Here is an 18,513-nt window from a genome sequence, read left to right as displayed (position 1 = left end):
CTACCGAGATCTTTGTCAGAACTAGTATGCCTCTGAAATATTCCAGCTTTGACAAAAATACTTGGTTTTGTTAATGTCCATAAGAATGTGACAGTAGTTCACAGCAGTATTCTGTCTCTAACAATAGCTGTAAGTGGGTGATTAGGGACCAGAAGAGCAGATAAACAATACTTCTCCTCACCCTCCCCAGCACTCTCCCAGCCTCCAGCTATTTTCAGCTCAGGGGATTTCCTGAGCTGATGTAGTTTGTCTGTTTAGTTAATGGGGCTCTCTTCCAAGTATTTGTCCAGTCCCCCATTGAGCCCATGTAAAAGTTTTGTTCAGCTCTGCCCTAGCTGTAGAAGTTCTTTCAGATGCCATTGACGGCAATATAAGAAAAGCAAAATAACAGCTTGTAAAGATTCATTCCATGGATGGAGTTCCCCAAATATTCACCTCTGCCCTAACACTGGTTTTTGTCAAGCTCTGTTAACTTCCATGAGAGCAGAGCTGAGTCAGTGTTAAGTGTTCAGCCATGACTACTGAAGTTTTATTTCGTGGGTGTCCAACCCAATGTGCTTTTAAATTGGCCTAATAGTGCCAAATCAGGACCTTTTAAGATTTTTGCAAAGCTGATCACTCAAGGGATGAGCCACCTCAGGCACTTAAAAATGGTCATGACTTCTAAGCTTAAATTTGTATTCAGCTAACTCTGTAAAGCGAGGTTATTTTTCTAATCTAAGTTTAGAAAATTCTGCATTGTGCAAGTACCGTTTTGAAATAACAGTGCTGTGATGATGATGATGATCTAATACTGTCTTCTCCATCAGAACAAACTGAAGAAACTGAGGTCTACCAGGATCTTTGCTGGCAGCATCTAAGTGATGATTTTGTTTGTAGTCGACCTCTGGTTGGAAAGCAGACTACATATACTGAGTGCTGTTGCCTATACGGTGAAGCCTGGGGCATGCAGTGCGCACTGTGTCCTATGAAGGAGTCAGGTGAGGAAACGTACATGTCAATTCTCGGAATGAAATCTGAAATACTTAATCAGTTTAATCCCTTGTATTTATACTAGGGCTACTAACATAAGAAAGAACAAAAAACCTAACCCTTCAAGAACTAATGGAAGTTTTTCTCATTAACTAAGGGGAAATCATTACAGTCTGGATTTTGAAAATGTAGCTGCTTTTATTTTTTGGCACTTGCAGGACCCGTGTCCTTCAGGTGGAACTATCAGTGACTGGCAATTTAGAACCTTGGTGGAAACAGGAGGGCATTTTAAGAGTAGCAGAGTTCCTTAACATGACTGACAGATTAAAAACCATGTATGAAAATACAGATACGGTTCATGTGCACACACACGCATGATACTCAACAGGCTACGTAACTGTTTTGGATTTTTGCTGCTGGTATTATACACTCAGATGCATTTTTCAGTGTGATATTCTGCCAGGCTGGCTGCAATTAGATGTGTTTGCTTGATAAGGATCTGGTAAGTTGTGGTTTAGAATCACTAAACTGATCAAAGAATGAGTTGTTATTATATGGCTATATGCTCAGATATTATGAAATGTATAGATGAGCAATTTAAGATAGATAAGGGAAAGGGAGTACCAATAAGGACTGAAGAATTTCCAGGGAATATAACTTAATGTTAAAGAAAGCTGGCTGACAGCCGTATTTGGGGACAGACTTTTTAGCAGGGCCATTAGCAATAAGACAAGGGGGAATGGTTTTAAACTAAAAGAGGGTAGATTCAGACTGGATATAAGGAAGCAATTTTTTACAATGAGGGTGGTGAAACACTGGAAGAGGTTGCCCAGAGAGGCGGTAGATGCCCCATCCCTGGAAACATTCAAGGCCAGGCTGGATGGGGCTCTGAGCAACCTGATCCAGTTGAAGATGTCCCTGCCCATTGCAGGGGGGTTGGACTAGGTGACCTTTAAAGGTCCCTTCCATCCCAAAGCATTCTATGATTCTATGATTTTTAAAAGACTATATTTTGGTTACGTGTTTAGAAATTAGACATTGTTCCAAGATATTTCAGGTAGAAGCTGCTTCTTGCGGTGACTACAAAAGCTAAATGGATATAGAAAGAAATGTTGTCATCGACACACAGACTTATTTCTGGGGACTAGGGACTGGAGAAGAGACCAGGTATATGTCATGCTGTGCCTGAGATATGTCAGCCCTGCTATATACGGCCTGGTACCATCCTAACTTCTTCCCCCGTATAAACCATTCCAAGGCCTAGTTTGGATGTAGCTTTCTTACTACAAATGTGTCTTTCAGTAAGGTGGTTTTCCATGTAGGAATACCATGCTACACTAGTAAAGCATTTTATTCATATCATACCTGGATTTTTCCTTGGGCTTGTGTTACTCTAACCGTAATGTTGTGGCTAAAGCCGTACACGTTTTACTTGTAGCGAGAACCCTGGAGTTAAAACTACATAGAGAAGCTCAGTGAAGCATTAATGTGGTTGTTTGTGTCTGCTTGGGTTTTATGTTTTTATAATTTACTTGCAAGGTCCCTGAGCCTGTTCTTATATATCTTTACTTGTTTGAGTTTGCTTTGGAAGCGCAGCAACTGAAAAAAGTACCTGATTTTGATGATGTTGGCTAAAGTAAGTGCTGGCTGATGCTTACCCCAGAAAGAAACTGAAGAAGAAAAACGGGGCATAACAGCAGTTTGATTTATAAGATATGGGAATCTCTGAAATGTCTTTGTCAGAACAAATCCTATAGGATAACATTCCCAGGCGTTGAATTACTATACCTGCTAGAATAACAATTGCAATGGAATGAAATGTAATAGTAAAAAAAATACAGGGCGATAGCTAACAGCAAGAATTGTTGCTATGAGCTGGAGCTCCTCAAGTGGAAAGATAAAGCAGAATAAATTTTTTCTTTGTACAAAGTTCATTACATGGTGACAGTGACCCATCTGTGTCATGCAAGCATGCAATCCTGAGAGAAGGAAGGAAAGCTGCTCCTGGTAGAGAGAGTTGAGGCAGGTATGAGACTTGCTTCTGAAGACTTCTAGCTAGTTACATTTAAAGCAGGATAAATCTGAAAAGGAACAGAGAAGGACTACCAAGATGGTCAGGGAAGGGAGAACCTGTCTTAGAGGGGACGATGAAAAAAGCCAAACCTAGATGCAGAACAAAGGCTGCAAATGGTAAGATTCTCCACTACAGCATGATCATGGAGGATTCCCACAAGCTTTTAAGTTAAATAGCAGCGCTGATGTGAGAAAAAAAATTGGAACAAGTTCAGTCTGGACATATTTAGGCTTGAAATTAGACAGGGTTTGGTCATTAGGACCACAGGATTCTGGAGCAGCAATCCTGTGACAACAGTGGGGTGAGGATCCCAACTAGTTCTGGGAAGAAACTTGAGAAAGTCATTTGAAAAATGACATAAAGGTTCCTGATGGATAACATGATGCTAAGTGTCACTTGGATGACCCTCACTCAAAGCTGAAGAGCATTATGTTGGATCATAATATCTTTCTTCCTCCAGACATAAGATACTTTTCAATGTATATTAAACTTCACATAAAAATTATCTGCTTTAACTGAAACTACGAGGCATACTTTGATCCCAAATACTTTAAATCATCATTATAGATTGGAACATAGATGGTTAAAAAAATTAAAGCATATCGAATCTTTATTATGTCAGAACAAACATGCAAGCTTGCGTTTCTTAGTGGAGGTGGTATACGCTCGTGTGTCCTTGCACACATGTGCACGCACACACACAGAAACCTGGAAGCCTTTCTCTGTTTTCAGGAACATTTACCAAGAAAAATTTAAAGCTGACTGAACTGAATAAATGATTCATTTGACATGTCTTCAGTTTGTAGCATTTAAAGTGATATCATTGGCTCGAGAGAGTGCTTTCACACCTCTGGGCCAGCAGGTCACAGGTTCAAGTCCTGGCTGGGGAACCTGGAATGTCTCCATTTTTAAATACTTGTGTATTGTGTTGGCCGGATTTACTACTGAAGGTGTTTGCTTATTTCCCAAGTTAGGGGCATTCTGAAGATTTGTAACACATGTTAAAGAAGACCTGGGGACGTGAAAAGCGTTATCACCGGAAGACTTTCACCATGAAATGGGTTGGATAATAGAACAGATCATTCACTGATCTGTGGTCTCCTTTTACCTTGCTTATACTCCCCTTGTATTTGAGGATCTCGATGCTGCCCTTAGAAGGAAATACAGGCCTACCACCATAAGTGATACATTTGAAGTCCCTTCTGAAACAAAGTCACGCTTTAATAAAAATAACCCTTACCTTTTGTGTCCCAGCTTTTCTTGAAAGCACTTCCATTTTTCACGACAAGATTTAAATGTCCTTTTTAAGTAGCATCCAGCATAAAACCAGCAGGAAGATAGAGAACTTCTGTAAGTATTGATCCATATAAATGAAAAAGAAATCCAGCCTTTCATCAGCATGAAAACAGAATTTACATAGTTGCTGAGATTTCTAAAAACTACTAATGGGTGCTTGATCAAACAAACCCCACTGAAAATGACACTAAACATCAGAGCCTGAGACAAAAATAAGTAGCACCTGTTGAAGTATTGCAACTGAACAGCAACATCTTAACAACAATAACACTGATAAGTATTTTGATGACAACATCAAGGAACAAACTCAAAATACTAGTTCAAAATCCTGATCAAAATTAGTGCGAACATGAACTGTAGTGATGTGACTGTGAGTACATCTTACTTGTACCAACCATTTTGTGGGGCAGGCCTTCTTGTCATTAAACAACGGAAGCAAAGACAAATTGTTTTCAATTACATTGGTTGTAACATTATGATCTTATGATATCATCGTAGCACAGATAAAGGCTTGCACAGATTGCATCCAATACCAAAATGTTAACTGAACTGTATTCCCTCTGGGCTCATGGTGGTGTTAAGCTGTACTTGCCCAAAGAACTTTTAGTAATTATCCTTAAGAAACCTCTGTGTTATTTGAGGTTTGTCATTTGCAATCTGCAATAATTGACCAATTGAGGAAAATTAGACAATTGGATACCTTTGTTTTAGACAACAAAAGCAAAACATCATTTCTTCATTGCGCCCACCCCCCAAAAAAAAATGGCAGACGACCTTCCTTCGGAAGTTCTGCTTCCTTGGTCAATTTACTGTTAGTGCCGTAAGACCCAGCTGTCTCCATCCGGAGTCCATGCTCAGTAACTGGCAGCAGGACAGGCACCGATGGGTTTAGCAGCAGGGTCAAAGCATCCATGTCAGAAAACAGAGCAACTGGCCAAGACTGAAAAAATCTGGCATCTAAAATAAGGCCGTACATATCTCATGTTAACCTGAACATGGAACACCTGAATTACAAACCTGCTGAGCCTCCAGAAGGTCCTGTGAGACCCTTATGGGACTGGAGTGGATTTTACACAAGGTGGTGTATTGTTACAGGGTACAGGAAATTGGAAGGGAGGAGATACAAGTAACAGCTAGAAAACGTTGAGTATGGTGGCGTGCTGGGGTCAGTGTTTAATTTAAGGAGACTGCCTATTTTTGTATGTGTAAAATGATCTCCGGAAACCTGTCCTGGAGTTTGTTATCGCAGTGCAGTACCACCTTTGCTTCCATAACAGCTTAGGATGCTAGGAAGGTGGAATTAGGTGCCCTTGAACTAAAGATATGCCGGTCTGTTAAGGAGGGTGCTTTCTCCTCCTTCTTCTGTACGTGGCTGCCTGGAGAAGTTTTAATACAGAAAAAGGAGTAAGGCAGGACTGGGACTCTGCAGTTTTAACAGATGTTTTAATAACTATTTATTGAGCGTGGGGGTACATTACTACCTCTATAACTAAGAACTTGTTGGTAGTCCGACTACTAAAATAACGTCATGAACACATTCTTAGGCAACAGTAAAGGACACCAGCATTCAGTTTATCAGTGTGCTTATTTGTGTAACCTCATACATACCTTGTACTCTTTTACTGTAAGTTTTAAATTCTGGTAGTTTGTGGGTTTTTATGGAACCACTGTATGCTTAGAAGAGCTGCAGAAAGGACAACGGTAGAACTCCAGTCAGTAGACGTTACAGATGTTCTGTGGGACTAGGAGTCGTATAAAGAACTGCTGAAGACTCATGTTGTACTTGAAGTTTCTCTTTATCTCCACCTTAGCATTTGCAAAGCCCAGCCTAGGAGGACACTGAGGTAGGTAGTGGGTGATGTGAATCATCTGGGGTGTTGTCTCATGTAGGATTTCTCTTGGCCAATTTCACAGTTTTTTTTTACACAGAAACCCACATCTGTGCTGGTCCTACCAGTTTCCCCTTCCATCAAGAAAGAGAAATAGGCACCCTGAGCGTTAGATTCCTCTGACCTGTTCTAAACATCAATTTTAGGATGAGATGGTGTCCTAGAAGTGGTTACGTCTTTCCATGGACTGAAAAGGGACACTGGATGACTAATTCCGGTGCAGACCCTTGGAGATGCCTACACGTAGTTGTTGAATTCTACCCCTTCTGGCAGGACAGATTGTCTGGATTGCATTTTTGTTGCAAGGAACTCAGTGTATCCTTTGTAAACATTATGAGTTAGTTCTGGGCTGAGCTTTCATGTTATGAGAACATGGTGTTCCCTTCAAGTTCTGGCTAACGTCACTCATGAAGATCTGGAAGTACAGGGAAGACCGATGTGTGTACAGGATGAGTTTCCATCTGTCCTCTTTTGCAATGGTAAAGATCAGCAGGGAGGCACTGGATTAATTCCTAGAGACCATGCTTCATCTTTCCATTTCGGATGGCGTTGAGCCTCCTTCCTTTCTGGTAAGGACTCTGGACAAATGGATTATCTTTTGGGCTCAAAATATTACAGTGATTGGGCCTTGAGTATTTGAAGTCAGTTGCGCAGATTTTTGGCTGCTCTCATTTCTGTTAATGAAGATTTTCAGTGCTTTTTCTGAAGTTTAGGAGAGACGTGCAGAATGGCCTTGGAAGGGTTTTCCTTACGGAACCTCACATTCCAAGTGTACATGGGAGTCAGCAAGGAGTCAGAAAGCCATTTCCAAGGTTGTGGCAGAAACAACCTGACTCTTACTACAACTTTTAACAATCTACCTCGAGCAGTAGGAGACAGAAGATTGTTTTAGGAAATTTGAGCAGCCTCAGTTGAGGAACCAAAGGTGACTACCAAGAGGTTTTGAAATAATCAGTTGGTAATTACTTCAGTTTTAACAAGAGTTTTACATCCACTGTGAGCTTTTCCTCAGTGACTTCATTTAGAGTATCCCCATGGGAGGATATGAATATCCTTCTTAACTCATGAAAAAAATCCTTTAGGACTGGTACCCTTCCCTTTTTCTTTAGCACCAAGAGTTGTTGAATATATGTGGATGCTGCCCACCACAAACCTCAGCATCTGTTCATGGAGGATATCAAATGATCTAAATTCTCAAACAGCACAATCTACATGTAAAGCAGAAATATCTTCAGCTTTGGTTCACAGATGATGCAATCTCCTGAGAGAGCGTAAGTTTAACCAATTCAGACTGACGTCCAGAACCTCTGGTTGGGAAGGGACATGTATTACATGTCATAAATGCTTTCTTGGCTTTGTCATTCTCTCCAGTGATTTCTTCCACGGTGAAACTGTTGCATTCTTAAATAATTTTGAAGGAACTGCCTTGGTGTTGATAGCTTTGGCTCCTTTTTTTGTGTGTGTGATGGTGACAATTCTGAGGAGCTGGAACAGACATAAAGCTTGCTTTATGGGCAGGAGGTAGGATTGGCTGTGGTGCAGTTTTTTCACAGCTATATCAGGAAAAGCTTTTTTATATAATATTTTGGTTCACATACATGAAATACGGAGTATTTTTTGGACTAGAGAATACAAATAAGGCACACACAGGCTTGCTCAGTTACAACAACTGTATATGCAAATTAGATGCACATTTGCACAGCAGCACTTGTGCTAACAAGCACCCAAAAGCCAGTCAGTCCGTCCAATTTATGTTTGCTTGTCTCTGTCAGCTTAGCTTTCATCACCAATTACGGCTAACCTCTGTGCCGGTACGCATGTGCGTCTAGCTGTAATCCCCTAGCGCGCTTGTTTTATATGCACACATCTGATTTAAAAAAAGTTCTTTACATTTTTGGAAGCATACATCAGCTTCCTTTTATAATAGCTATCCTAAGTTACACAACAAGCTGTCTCAATGCTTCATTTGCAAGTTATGAGAAAAACATAGAAACACATGGAGCAATGTAGACTAGATTATATTAAAAACACAAGTCTTTTTTTCCTCTTGAACCAAAGTTGTATTGTCCCTGACCACAGCCAGGAGATGAGCGAGCAGAGAAAATAAATCCATATAGAAAAGGGGTTTTATTGTTGATTGTGAATTACAGAAAATGCATATTTTTTACTGTACATGAAAGATTATTTTGAAAGTGAGCGTTAATTTCTGTGACAACTACAATGTTTTGTCATTCGGGGTAGTTACAGATTTTCCCTTGCCCCCTTACCGGTTCCGTGACCTAAGTCTCCTACGGTCATCTCCCTCAGCAGTATCCTGCTGTTCTCTCATTTGTATACTTGCTGCAACTTTCTGTGCACCAGTCTTGCTTTTACCCACAAACCTTACGGCACTCTGTTCATTTAGTTCCCTTCCCTGGAAAGTTGTGACCAGCATAGAGCACAGTGACCCAAAATATACTGTTTTCAATTTGAACTGTAGGAACACAGCATAGCAAGGGGAAAAGTTTAAAACAACAGAAATTGTATGTACACATCTGTCTTGCTGTAACTTGTTCTGTCCTCCAGAGGGGGACTCTGATGGGTTCATTTTTCTCAGGCATCCAAGTCTCTAGTTTACCTTATTTCAAAATACCCTGGTCTCGTGATCTTTCCAGAATGTGGTCCCCCGAATGCTTTTCAGTCTTTGTACTCTCCTCTCTGCCTGCTCTTTTCTTCACCCTTTTCCCTGGGGGGAAAAAAAAAAAAAAAAAAAAAACCAAGCTCAGCAAGGTGGCATAGATAACTTGCCATTGTTATTGGTCCTGAATGTCTACCATTAGTTTCTTAGGTGGGTTGCTGTTGCTCTTCTTCAGCTTATCTCCTGAGCACCTACTAACTGAATCAACATATTACAAAAGACAAGAGGTAATGTCTACACTACTTGGGCAACTAAACAGAACATAGAGTATTGAAAGTATTATAGGTAATTCCAAATCATCACAGTATGCATCAAAACAGTGATATAAATTATATATAAGGAGGATAGGTGTACACATTCTAAAGTGACTTAAGACTATTCATGCTCTGTCAGCTTTTGTATTAAAGCTCTATATACAAATAATACATAAATTACTAAAATATTAAAGCGTATTAACAAATGGTTAATTAAGCGTAATAGATTTCAAGAGGTTAATAGATATTACAATTATATGTATAGCCTTGTAGAAAACCTTGATATAGTTACAACTCCTTGTAACAAATACCAAGTTTACAGTATGCCCTAAAACAGCTCTTCATCATTTTGTAGCCACTAATTTACTTATAATGAGACCTAAAATTGCAGGCATCCAGAACTTGACTGGCGAAGGACCAGCGTGGCAGGAAACAAGTTTCTATTGTCAACATTTCTTTATTCTTCTTTAGATAATAAGCAACTTTGCATTGGCAAATGTGCAATATAAAATAGTCTTGCACAATCTTCACACTACCCAACGCTCATGGACATGAGAGCTCCAGGGCTATGGATTTTCAAATGTTTTCACTGCTTCCTTCAGAAGAAAAACATTGTTTCTACTACCAGTATCACTAAGTGCAAAATGAGTACCAAGTCATCTGAGAAGCCAATGTCCAGGTTCTGTCCAATCCTTTCCATCAGATCACATTTATGTGGAAGAAGTAGCGATCCCTACTGCTTGCCTTGTCCCCTTGCCGTTCACTGACTGGTTTTGTGTGGTGGTTTCTTTCACACAGGCCAGATGGATTAGTATTTTGCGGTAGAGCCTGGATTTGCTTTGCCAAGGACATTTGTGTGCATCTGCGAGAAAGTGCTTCTATTTTTTACACTTCTGCACAGCTTTTCTCTGAGTACGTATCGGAGCCCTCGAGCTTAATGAGTAGCGCAACGCAAAACAATGAAAGGAGTCAGTCCGAGATGATAACCTGGCTGTCCCCATACGTGCCTGTTCTTGGGGGTTACGTGTGGGGAAGGAAGAATAGGGTGTTTCTGGTCCTATGACAGCTCTTAAAATTATGCTCATTATCATAGTATCTCAGTGGGAAGCTGTGCATTAAGGGATGTAAGTAATATTTGCTATATGGCGTTTATTTTCTCATGCTGGCTTTGTTTCATGTGCCATGGGATGTCTGTCTTGGGCAGTGTACTTTTTCATCTGGAAGAAGAGAGGGTTGTTTGAATATAATTATTACTGTGTATAAATATATTCTGGAGGATGCACATTGCTGGAAGGATGCACATTGCTGGAAATCACCTTGCACTTGAAGCAGAAGGTGGTGAGATTTACAGTAATTTGTAAGTTCTCTGGGGACTTCATTCTGCAGACTCGGACTGGCACCCATGACAGTTCTGCGATGTGCACTCTTATGCTCTCAAAGAGCCAAGTTGTTGATCACAGAATTCAAACAGACTTTTTGAACGCTTTGTTGTTTTCAGTACAAAATAAAACCGTTCCAGGTGGAGGAGACGCTACCTGTGAAAATAAAATGACAATGCTGGGCAGCAAGCAGGGCTGTGCTCTGCACTGTCTAGAGGCAGTCTGGATTTATCCAACTATTTGCTGTCTGGGACAGTTCTACACAGCATGAGGTTTCTGGCTCTGTAACCATCTGCAGTTCTTGGATTTTGTATCTGCTTAGGGCTTTTTTTCCTCTCTCTCTTTTGGTGGTTTTCTTTCCCGTCCTTACTCTGCCTGATTCTCAGAACACCAGGCAATCTTCACAGAAACAGATGCTAAATAGTCTGTAGCAACAGTAAAGGCGCACCTGGATTGCTGTAGTTTAACAACGTTTCTATTTTCAAATAAATTGTCTTGTATATATTTTAGTAAAGGGTAATGGAAACAGAGGTGACACAATAAATCAAATGAAAAATCAAACTCTGTATCAGCGTTTCAGACACGGACTCTGACACCTAAAAGGAAGAGTTGCTTTCGTCTGCTTCAACTTGTGTAGTCTAGCTATTGGAGAGAGGCAGAAATTTCTCCTGTGTATTTCCCCTTGCCCTTTGAGGCTCACGGCCAGGGAGACTTTGAACAGCACTCATACTTAAGCCTGTGGTTTGAAGATACAGTTTGCAGATGAGCGTGTGCTATTTCAGAAGGATTTTTCGTTCTGTGATTTCTGCACGTTGACCAACGGTGCCAGATACCTGGCCCCACCTGCTCCAGTTTGCTTCCTTCGGGGTGGCTTCTGCTAGCAGCCGCAGTGGTCTGGGGTAGCCTTTGTTCCACCAGAACGAGGAGTGTAGCCATAGCTAGCCCTGGAGAGGGGTGCGCTGGCAGCGGGATACACGGCGTCCCTCTGCTCTTCCTTCCCATGCAGGCCAGAAGAACCTGGCCCATAACTTTTTGGACAGTTATTGACTCAAATCTATCCCTGGTGTTATCCCTATTATGACTTAATAGTCTGTGTTTGGCTCATTAATGTTTTAATGACACTCTTCTTGAAGAGAGAATGCTTTGTGGAAATTGCAGATTTATGGTGTTTCTAGGAAGATAAGTTTATTTCCAGCTAATACGAACCACAGCTCACTGGGACTAATGTAATGCAGCCTGTGTTACAAGTGTGATTAGTTTTATATCCTATTTTCTTTCCCCCCTCAGAGGACTATGCCCAGCTGTGCAACATTCCTGTTCCAGGATCTCGACGGCCATATGGGCAAGATGCTTTGGTTGACTTTGAGGAGCACTACACTCCAGAAACTAATCCATACTTTGTTGAAGACCGTAAGCAAGTTTCTCTGTTATGTAAAATACTTGAAATGAGGGTTGTAACTTGGATTATTTCCCTGTAGCTGGCTTCATTCTTCTGTTTGCTTCTGAGTAATGTGGCCTATTTATGTTTTAGTTATTCCTATGACACTAGCTTTCAGTCAGGTGTTCTGGTTCAAGAGCCAGTGTTGTATAAGAGTCCAGTTGGGCTCAGAGCACAATATTAATTTTTAATATAGTGAAATAGTTTTTGCCAAGTGTACTGAATTTGTATTTACCAACAGATTTACAGCTAAAGGTCAAAAGGATTGCCAGTTTTCCTTCTCACAAATTAATTTTCCTTTGGAGCATGGGACAGATTTCTTCGGAGTGCATTTAGTTTAAAAGAAAAAAAAAAAAAAATCCCTTCACGCCAGCTTTCCATGATTTTCCAGCAGAATTTATATGGGGGAAATGGAGAGCATGCAAGTCGTTCTCGCTCAACGGAGAAAATGTACAGCACAGTATGATCAGAGAGTATGCATGCGTATAGCCTTCAGGCTAGATGGAACGGCCTGCCAAGTGGGGTGTGGGGGATTGTGTACAGCATCTCAGTTGTACTTCAGGAATATCAGGGTTTGTTACGGGTCTGGCCCAGCTCACTGTTAAGACTTGCGGGAGAGGAATTCTTACAGATCTCAGCATCTGCCACAAAATGAGCCACCTTGTACAGGTCCAGCATATTTCGTCACAGTTTTAGAGAAGAAAAGTGGAGGTATCGGAAGTAACTGGTAACTCCCCGTGCTTTATACACATGGCCTACAAGTTGCCGCTATGCTCTTCCCGAAGTGCTTCTCCTGTACCAGGAGTTCTTTTTAAAGTAACAGTAATAGGTCAAAACAGGGCAGGAGGATTACAGCACACTATTAGAAGGGTGATATGCATTTCTTGGGCACATTGCACTTTATACAGAACTACACAAATCAGGTTAATGAGTTCATTTCTATTTAGCACCTAAATGACCTTCTAGCTCTACACAGAATTGTAAAATGTCTTATTTCTTTATATCCAGATGATTTCAATTAAACAGAACTGAGTGTTGATGTCTAATTGAAATGTCACACAGATGATAACTACCCAACACAATGAAAAGCCCAGAAAGATGACTGAGTAACCAGTGTGATAGATAAAATACTGAGTGGGAAAGAAGCACTTTGCAACTTATAAGCAGTGGTGAATAAATACAGTACAACTGTGGACAGTTTTGAATCCACAGCTAAGTCCACTGTCTTAGGGACAGAGGCTTAATAGCTCATCTCTTGCTCCCATCCTATCACTGAGTCGGATACAGTGGCAAGCAAATGCATAAGGAGCTCCAAACCACACAGCTGTATGACTCTGTCCTGATCAGAGGCATATTCCCTGACAGATATAGTTGCCACATGTTTAAGGCACAAAGATTTCAAAGTCACAATCCTGCTGTGGTCTGTATAAGGAACATGACAATACATCTCATCCCGTGGCAGGCCATGTACTTAAATGTAATATTGGTCACCTAGGTGTAATCAACTTCTACAGAAGCAAATACACATTAGAATTACAACCCAGGTCTCATCCAGCTGTTTTGAAGTGGAACGTTTTGTGAAGTAGAACTTGCTCTGAGTGATAAATATATTGGGTTTAGCTAGTTAAAATTACAACATACTGTATTTATGAGAGAGAGAGAAAAAAATATGTGTTTGTGTGTACATATGCCTACGTACATGCATATATGTATGTACATATATTCTACATGTCAAATAAATTATGCCTTTTCTTAAAAGGCATCCTATTAAAAAATATCTGTGTATTTAGGGGAGCACTTTTCCCTTTCTTGGCACTGTTTGTTTTCTAAATTAGCAAAGATCTTCACTTTAAAGGACCCTCATGAGCCCTCTGCAAGCTCTATTAGAGGACTTGACCAATTTCCATTATGTTCTCGTTTCTTACTACATTGTAACCATACATCATGACAAGTCTGCTCAGTATCCTCTGTACTGTTGCACTGCGATGTGATTTACTAGGTTTGTGGAAAAGGTTGTAATGTTTCCCACTTAATGTACACATGTATACGTCCTATATATTGTATATGTTCTTAAGATGTGGCATATGTCAGCAGGTACTTATGTCACATTATGTGTTCAGTGTCTCCCGAATTTATTCAGTGTATGACTGACCAGCATGAACCTTACTAAGAATTCCCACACGCAAGAGAAAATCCAGGATAATAGAAACAATGTATATAGTCAAAGGGGGGGGGGGAGGGGGCGGAGGAAATGACAGTACAGACGTTAAGTGGAGGACGATACGGAAAAGGCAGAGTAGGAAAGGCAAAGCAGAACAAGAGAAAAGAGAAGCCTCAAGAACCAAGACAGGATGGAGTAAATATAAAAAGGCAAGAGGACAGGCACGAGGAAGGGGAGAAATTCATATTCCTAGGTAGCACTGCAAATCTATGTATCACAACTGCTGCAACAATATAAATCAGCAAACAGATTTTAGATAAACCAATTGTTTGTTTGTGGAGTCAGTATATTAATTATATTTGTTATGGGGCAGACGGGGAGATGTATCCTACTCTACTTCGCTCCAGCTCCAATTTCCCCTCCATTTCTATGCTATATATCCATTATGCTGGTAAACCTCCAACTCCCAAATGCTCTTGAGTTTTTCCTCAAAAGTCTTTTTGATGTGATGGGCTGCCATCTGCAGTCCTGTTACATCGCTGCTTCACAAATAGAAAGCTAGTTAAAAAACTCATGCAGGACTAAGAGGAGCAATTCAGTCCTAGAGAGAACCTCTGAACATGGAAAAATGTCAAACAATATTTTAAGTATAAATCCTTCCATATACATAGAAGCATAACTGTCAGAAAAGCCCTAAGACAGGGAGCACAAAAGGCATTGTACAAACCACTGAATACAAAGACAACTCTTTGGCTTTGACTGCTCACCATCTAGAATTATGACAAGGAGCAATTGGTAGATTATAGGTATTTGTACTGGCACCAGTTGCTGAAGTACCAGCCAAAGGGTTGTTAACCAAAACCACAACAGGAAAGCAGTCTCGGATTTCTTCTTACTTTTCTTAAGGCAGTTGAGATTGATTTTTTTTTTTAAATACATTTTCTTCTAGGTAAATTAGAATGCATCTCTTCCCTCCTACACACACCTTGTTTTTCTAGAATACTGATTTAAGGAACTTTTACTCCAAACTGCACTACCACTTCTTACCTTTGTTTCCGTAAAGGTTGATACACATACCAATTCAAATAAAAGGTGCTATTTAGAAAACACTGATTTATCCTTTAAAAAAATCCACTGTCAAATTATGCAGTTTCCTTTACCAAAAAAGCATAGATTTTTAACACAACTTAAAAATTTAAGACTTCACAAAGTTAGTCAGTTTTCATCTTGAAACGTATCACAGCACTTTTCTAGTGCATTTAAAACTCCAGATGGTGCAGATCTGCTAAAGCTGACCTATTTTCTGCAAAGTCAAGTCACATTCCAGTAAACGTATAGTGAGAGTCTGACTTTCTCTCAGACATTTGGGTATACTGATTCAACAGCTCTGTTACTTACTTGTCTGCAATTCTTTCTCCACCCAGGTTTTCTGAACAGCTTTGAGGAGTTACAAGCAGAGGAATGTGGTATTCTGAATGGATGTGAAAATGGCCGATGCGTAAGAGTCCAGGAAGGCTACACCTGTGACTGCTTTGACGGTTATCACCTGGACATGGCCAAAATGACTTGTGTTGGTGAGGACAGCGTATTACTTCATCTTCTTCTGTTAGTCTGTCAGTCTCCTCAGTCACTTGCTCTAAGGAGGGGCTAGAACAAAGGGGTTACAGATGATCACCTGAATTATATTAAAGATGCCAACTTTGTCTGATTTACTGCTGAGGCCACTAAATATTGTTACAGAAATAACTATGTTGGTGTTCCTCAGTTCATCTTAAGTCATTACAGCTGTGTTCCATTAAGAGCCTAGAAATGAGCAGACACACATTTATGTAATGAAGCCTAAATTTATATCAATAATTTAACACCAATATACAGAACAAATGTTTTTCAAAGGCTTTAGTGAGCTAAGAGAATGGAACTGGATCCAGAGCAGAAGAGTAATTTTAGGAGCAGATTTTTAGACTGACTGAATCCCCTAAGTATGCAGATAACCCCTTGGTGGGGTTTGGCCCCTGATTCTCACTGATTTCAACAGTCAACAGCCCAGACTATTCCTCTCGCTCTCAAACTAGCAAATCTGCACAGCTACTGACCGGAACATCTAATGACTATATCTTCAATTAAAACAACAAAACACAGGAACGGCAAGTGTCAGTGAGAAGATGAAGCAAAACAACACCCCTTAGTGTAGAAGCCTAGTAGAGACCGTGCGCGGGTATTTCAGTTTAAGGTCTGTACTAACCTTGCTTAGCATTACGCTTCGTAACCACAGCTGTGGTCTCCCAGTTGTATCTTGATAAGCTGCCTGCGTGCCTTGTAATCTTTGGGACTTTATGGCAAGCTGACCTCCTTAGCGAGAAAAGATGTAGCTCCTGTGTATTTCAGGCCAGTGCTGCACAATATTGAGTGCAGGTAGTTTGCTGTTCACAACTACTTAGTTGACAACACCAACAGCTCCTAAAGTATTTGAGTTTTTAAAATACAGATATTATGCTAAGGACTTGGAGCTTCTTATAAGCCACTTTTCCATCGTCCTGTAAAAACCTGTAAGTGGTTATTAAATTTTTGTTTTGCAGCTTAGGCTGAATTTGGACTTGGTGATCTAACAGTTTCAGGCCATTTAATACACTATTGATGTCCTGTGATCACTTCCACCTCTTGCCAATAAAATACTCATCTGTAACAGCTTTTGACCCAGCCTAATTCCACCTGATCTGAACTGAAAATATAGTTCTCAGTGTACTCATACAGCATATTCTACCCCTGACAATGCTGGAAATAAATGAGTGCTACCGAGACACCAGACTTAAGTGCATGTGTTTTGATGTCCCCTTTTTGCAGACGTGAATGAGTGCAACGAGCTGAACAACAGGATGTCTCTCTGCAAGAATGCCAAATGCATTAACACAGAAGGTTCGTACAAGTGTTTGTGTCTCCCAGGGTACATACCTTCAGACAAGCCAAACTACTGCACACCACTGAACTCAGAACTAGACAGTGAACTGGAGTAGAGGAAAACCTCCATATCCTAAGCCCATATATTCTGCACTGTATAAAGAAAAGGAAGAAAAGTATTTAACTTGAGAAGAGAAGGCACCGGAGTAGCGAACGTAAGGGGAGAAAAGCATTAAAATGTGTCAAAGGTGAGACGTGATGGGCTGATTGTATATCAGCATCACTGAAGTGACAGACCAAATGGACACATTACTCTGTATTAAAGAAACAATCAACTATCCTAGTGTGTTCATAAGAAAAAAAGGATCTTTGAAAACAAGCAAAACAGTGCTGTTATTTTAAACAGAAGAGCTTTGGTTTTTTGGTTTGGTTTTTTTTTTTTACTATTGCTTGATTAATTTGGCATTTAAATAGTGATGGAAATATTTTATATTACTATGTCATTTTTTGATTGTTCCGTTCCTTGCCTACTGTTTCTTTTCAGACCTTTTTTCTGATCAGTACAAATTCTATGATACAGATATTCTTAGGACATTTTATAAGAACTGTTACACAGGGTAATGCTCCTCCTTCTCTGGAACATTGGTCAGTGACTTTTTTTTAATTTGCTAGTTGTCTGCCCTGTGGAGCAGGCACCATTTGTTTTCAAATGTTTATATACCTTGGCGAAAAGTCCTTATATTCATTTTGTATTCTGTATGGTTGTTACTGCACTTAAAGTCTTTAGAACCTTTCTTGCCAAGTTCAAAGCTGCTAGTGGACAACATTGGATTCCTTTTGTACATTAAAACAAAAGATTTTAGCTCACGTCTGTATTGTAATGTGTAAATTGAACACAAGAGAGATCTTGTATGATTACCCTAACATATTAAAGCTGTATATTAAAACTCAATAAAATCACCTTTTTTTTAGAAAAAAGCTATTTACTAATTGTAGGCATTTTTTTCTTTTATTGGTGTTTGTTACAAGAATCAACCCCTCAGGTGTTTACAGTACTAGAATTAATTTACATTACAATAGTTGTCTGGCTGGTTTTTCCTTCTCATGCTGTTTTAATAAGACCAGAATCTGAATTAGTTGATGCCTGAAGTTAGGCTTCCAGAGGGAAGATTTCAAACACAGACCTACAGAAACTGTTTGACTTGGAAGCTGATTCCCATGGAATTTTTCTTCTTTCCTGGTTTAGGCATGTTTCCCACTAAATCTGCAAATAAGGCTCTTCAGTATGATGGCCTGGTTTTCAGAAAATACTGAAGAGGAGGGGGAGAATTTCCTTTTCTTGATGAACTGTACCTTCCCATCAGCTCTGTTTTTCAGTGGAAGGAGAGAAGGAGATTAGGAGACTGACAGATGTTTCACTTTGACCTTCTTCAGAGTGAAAGAGTTTGCTTTGGAAATCCCGAAACAGGTCCTTTTGA

The 18,513-nt window shown here is 40.1% G+C and overlaps 1 protein-coding gene across 7 annotated transcripts in view; it reads left to right on the top strand.

The window, feature by feature from the left end:
- Window positions 1-18,017, top strand: part of LTBP1 (latent transforming growth factor beta binding protein 1) — a 210,468-nt gene extending 192,451 nt beyond the window's left edge. For all 7 annotated transcript variants that reach the window (XM_087776963.1, XM_087776965.1, XM_087776964.1 and 4 more), the window contains 4 exons: window positions 810-980; window positions 11,829-11,951; window positions 15,565-15,714; window positions 16,982-18,017. In XM_087776963.1, coding sequence (XP_087633089.1) covers window positions 810-980; window positions 11,829-11,951; window positions 15,565-15,714; window positions 16,982-17,151 — 614 coding nt within the window. In that variant the 3' untranslated portion in view covers window positions 17,152-18,017. The remainder of the gene's footprint in view (window positions 1-809; window positions 981-11,828; window positions 11,952-15,564; window positions 15,715-16,981) is intronic.
- The last annotated feature ends 496 nt before the right edge of the window (window positions 18,018-18,513 follow it).

This window comes from Nipponia nippon, unplaced genomic scaffold, assembly GCF_047370975.1.
Source record: "Nipponia nippon isolate SJK-2023a ecotype South Korea unplaced genomic scaffold, ASM4737097v1 scaffold_4, whole genome shotgun sequence".
Classification (NCBI taxonomy): Eukaryota; Metazoa; Chordata; class Aves; order Pelecaniformes; family Threskiornithidae; genus Nipponia; species Nipponia nippon.
This window is presented reverse-complemented; position numbering and strand designations above follow the sequence as displayed.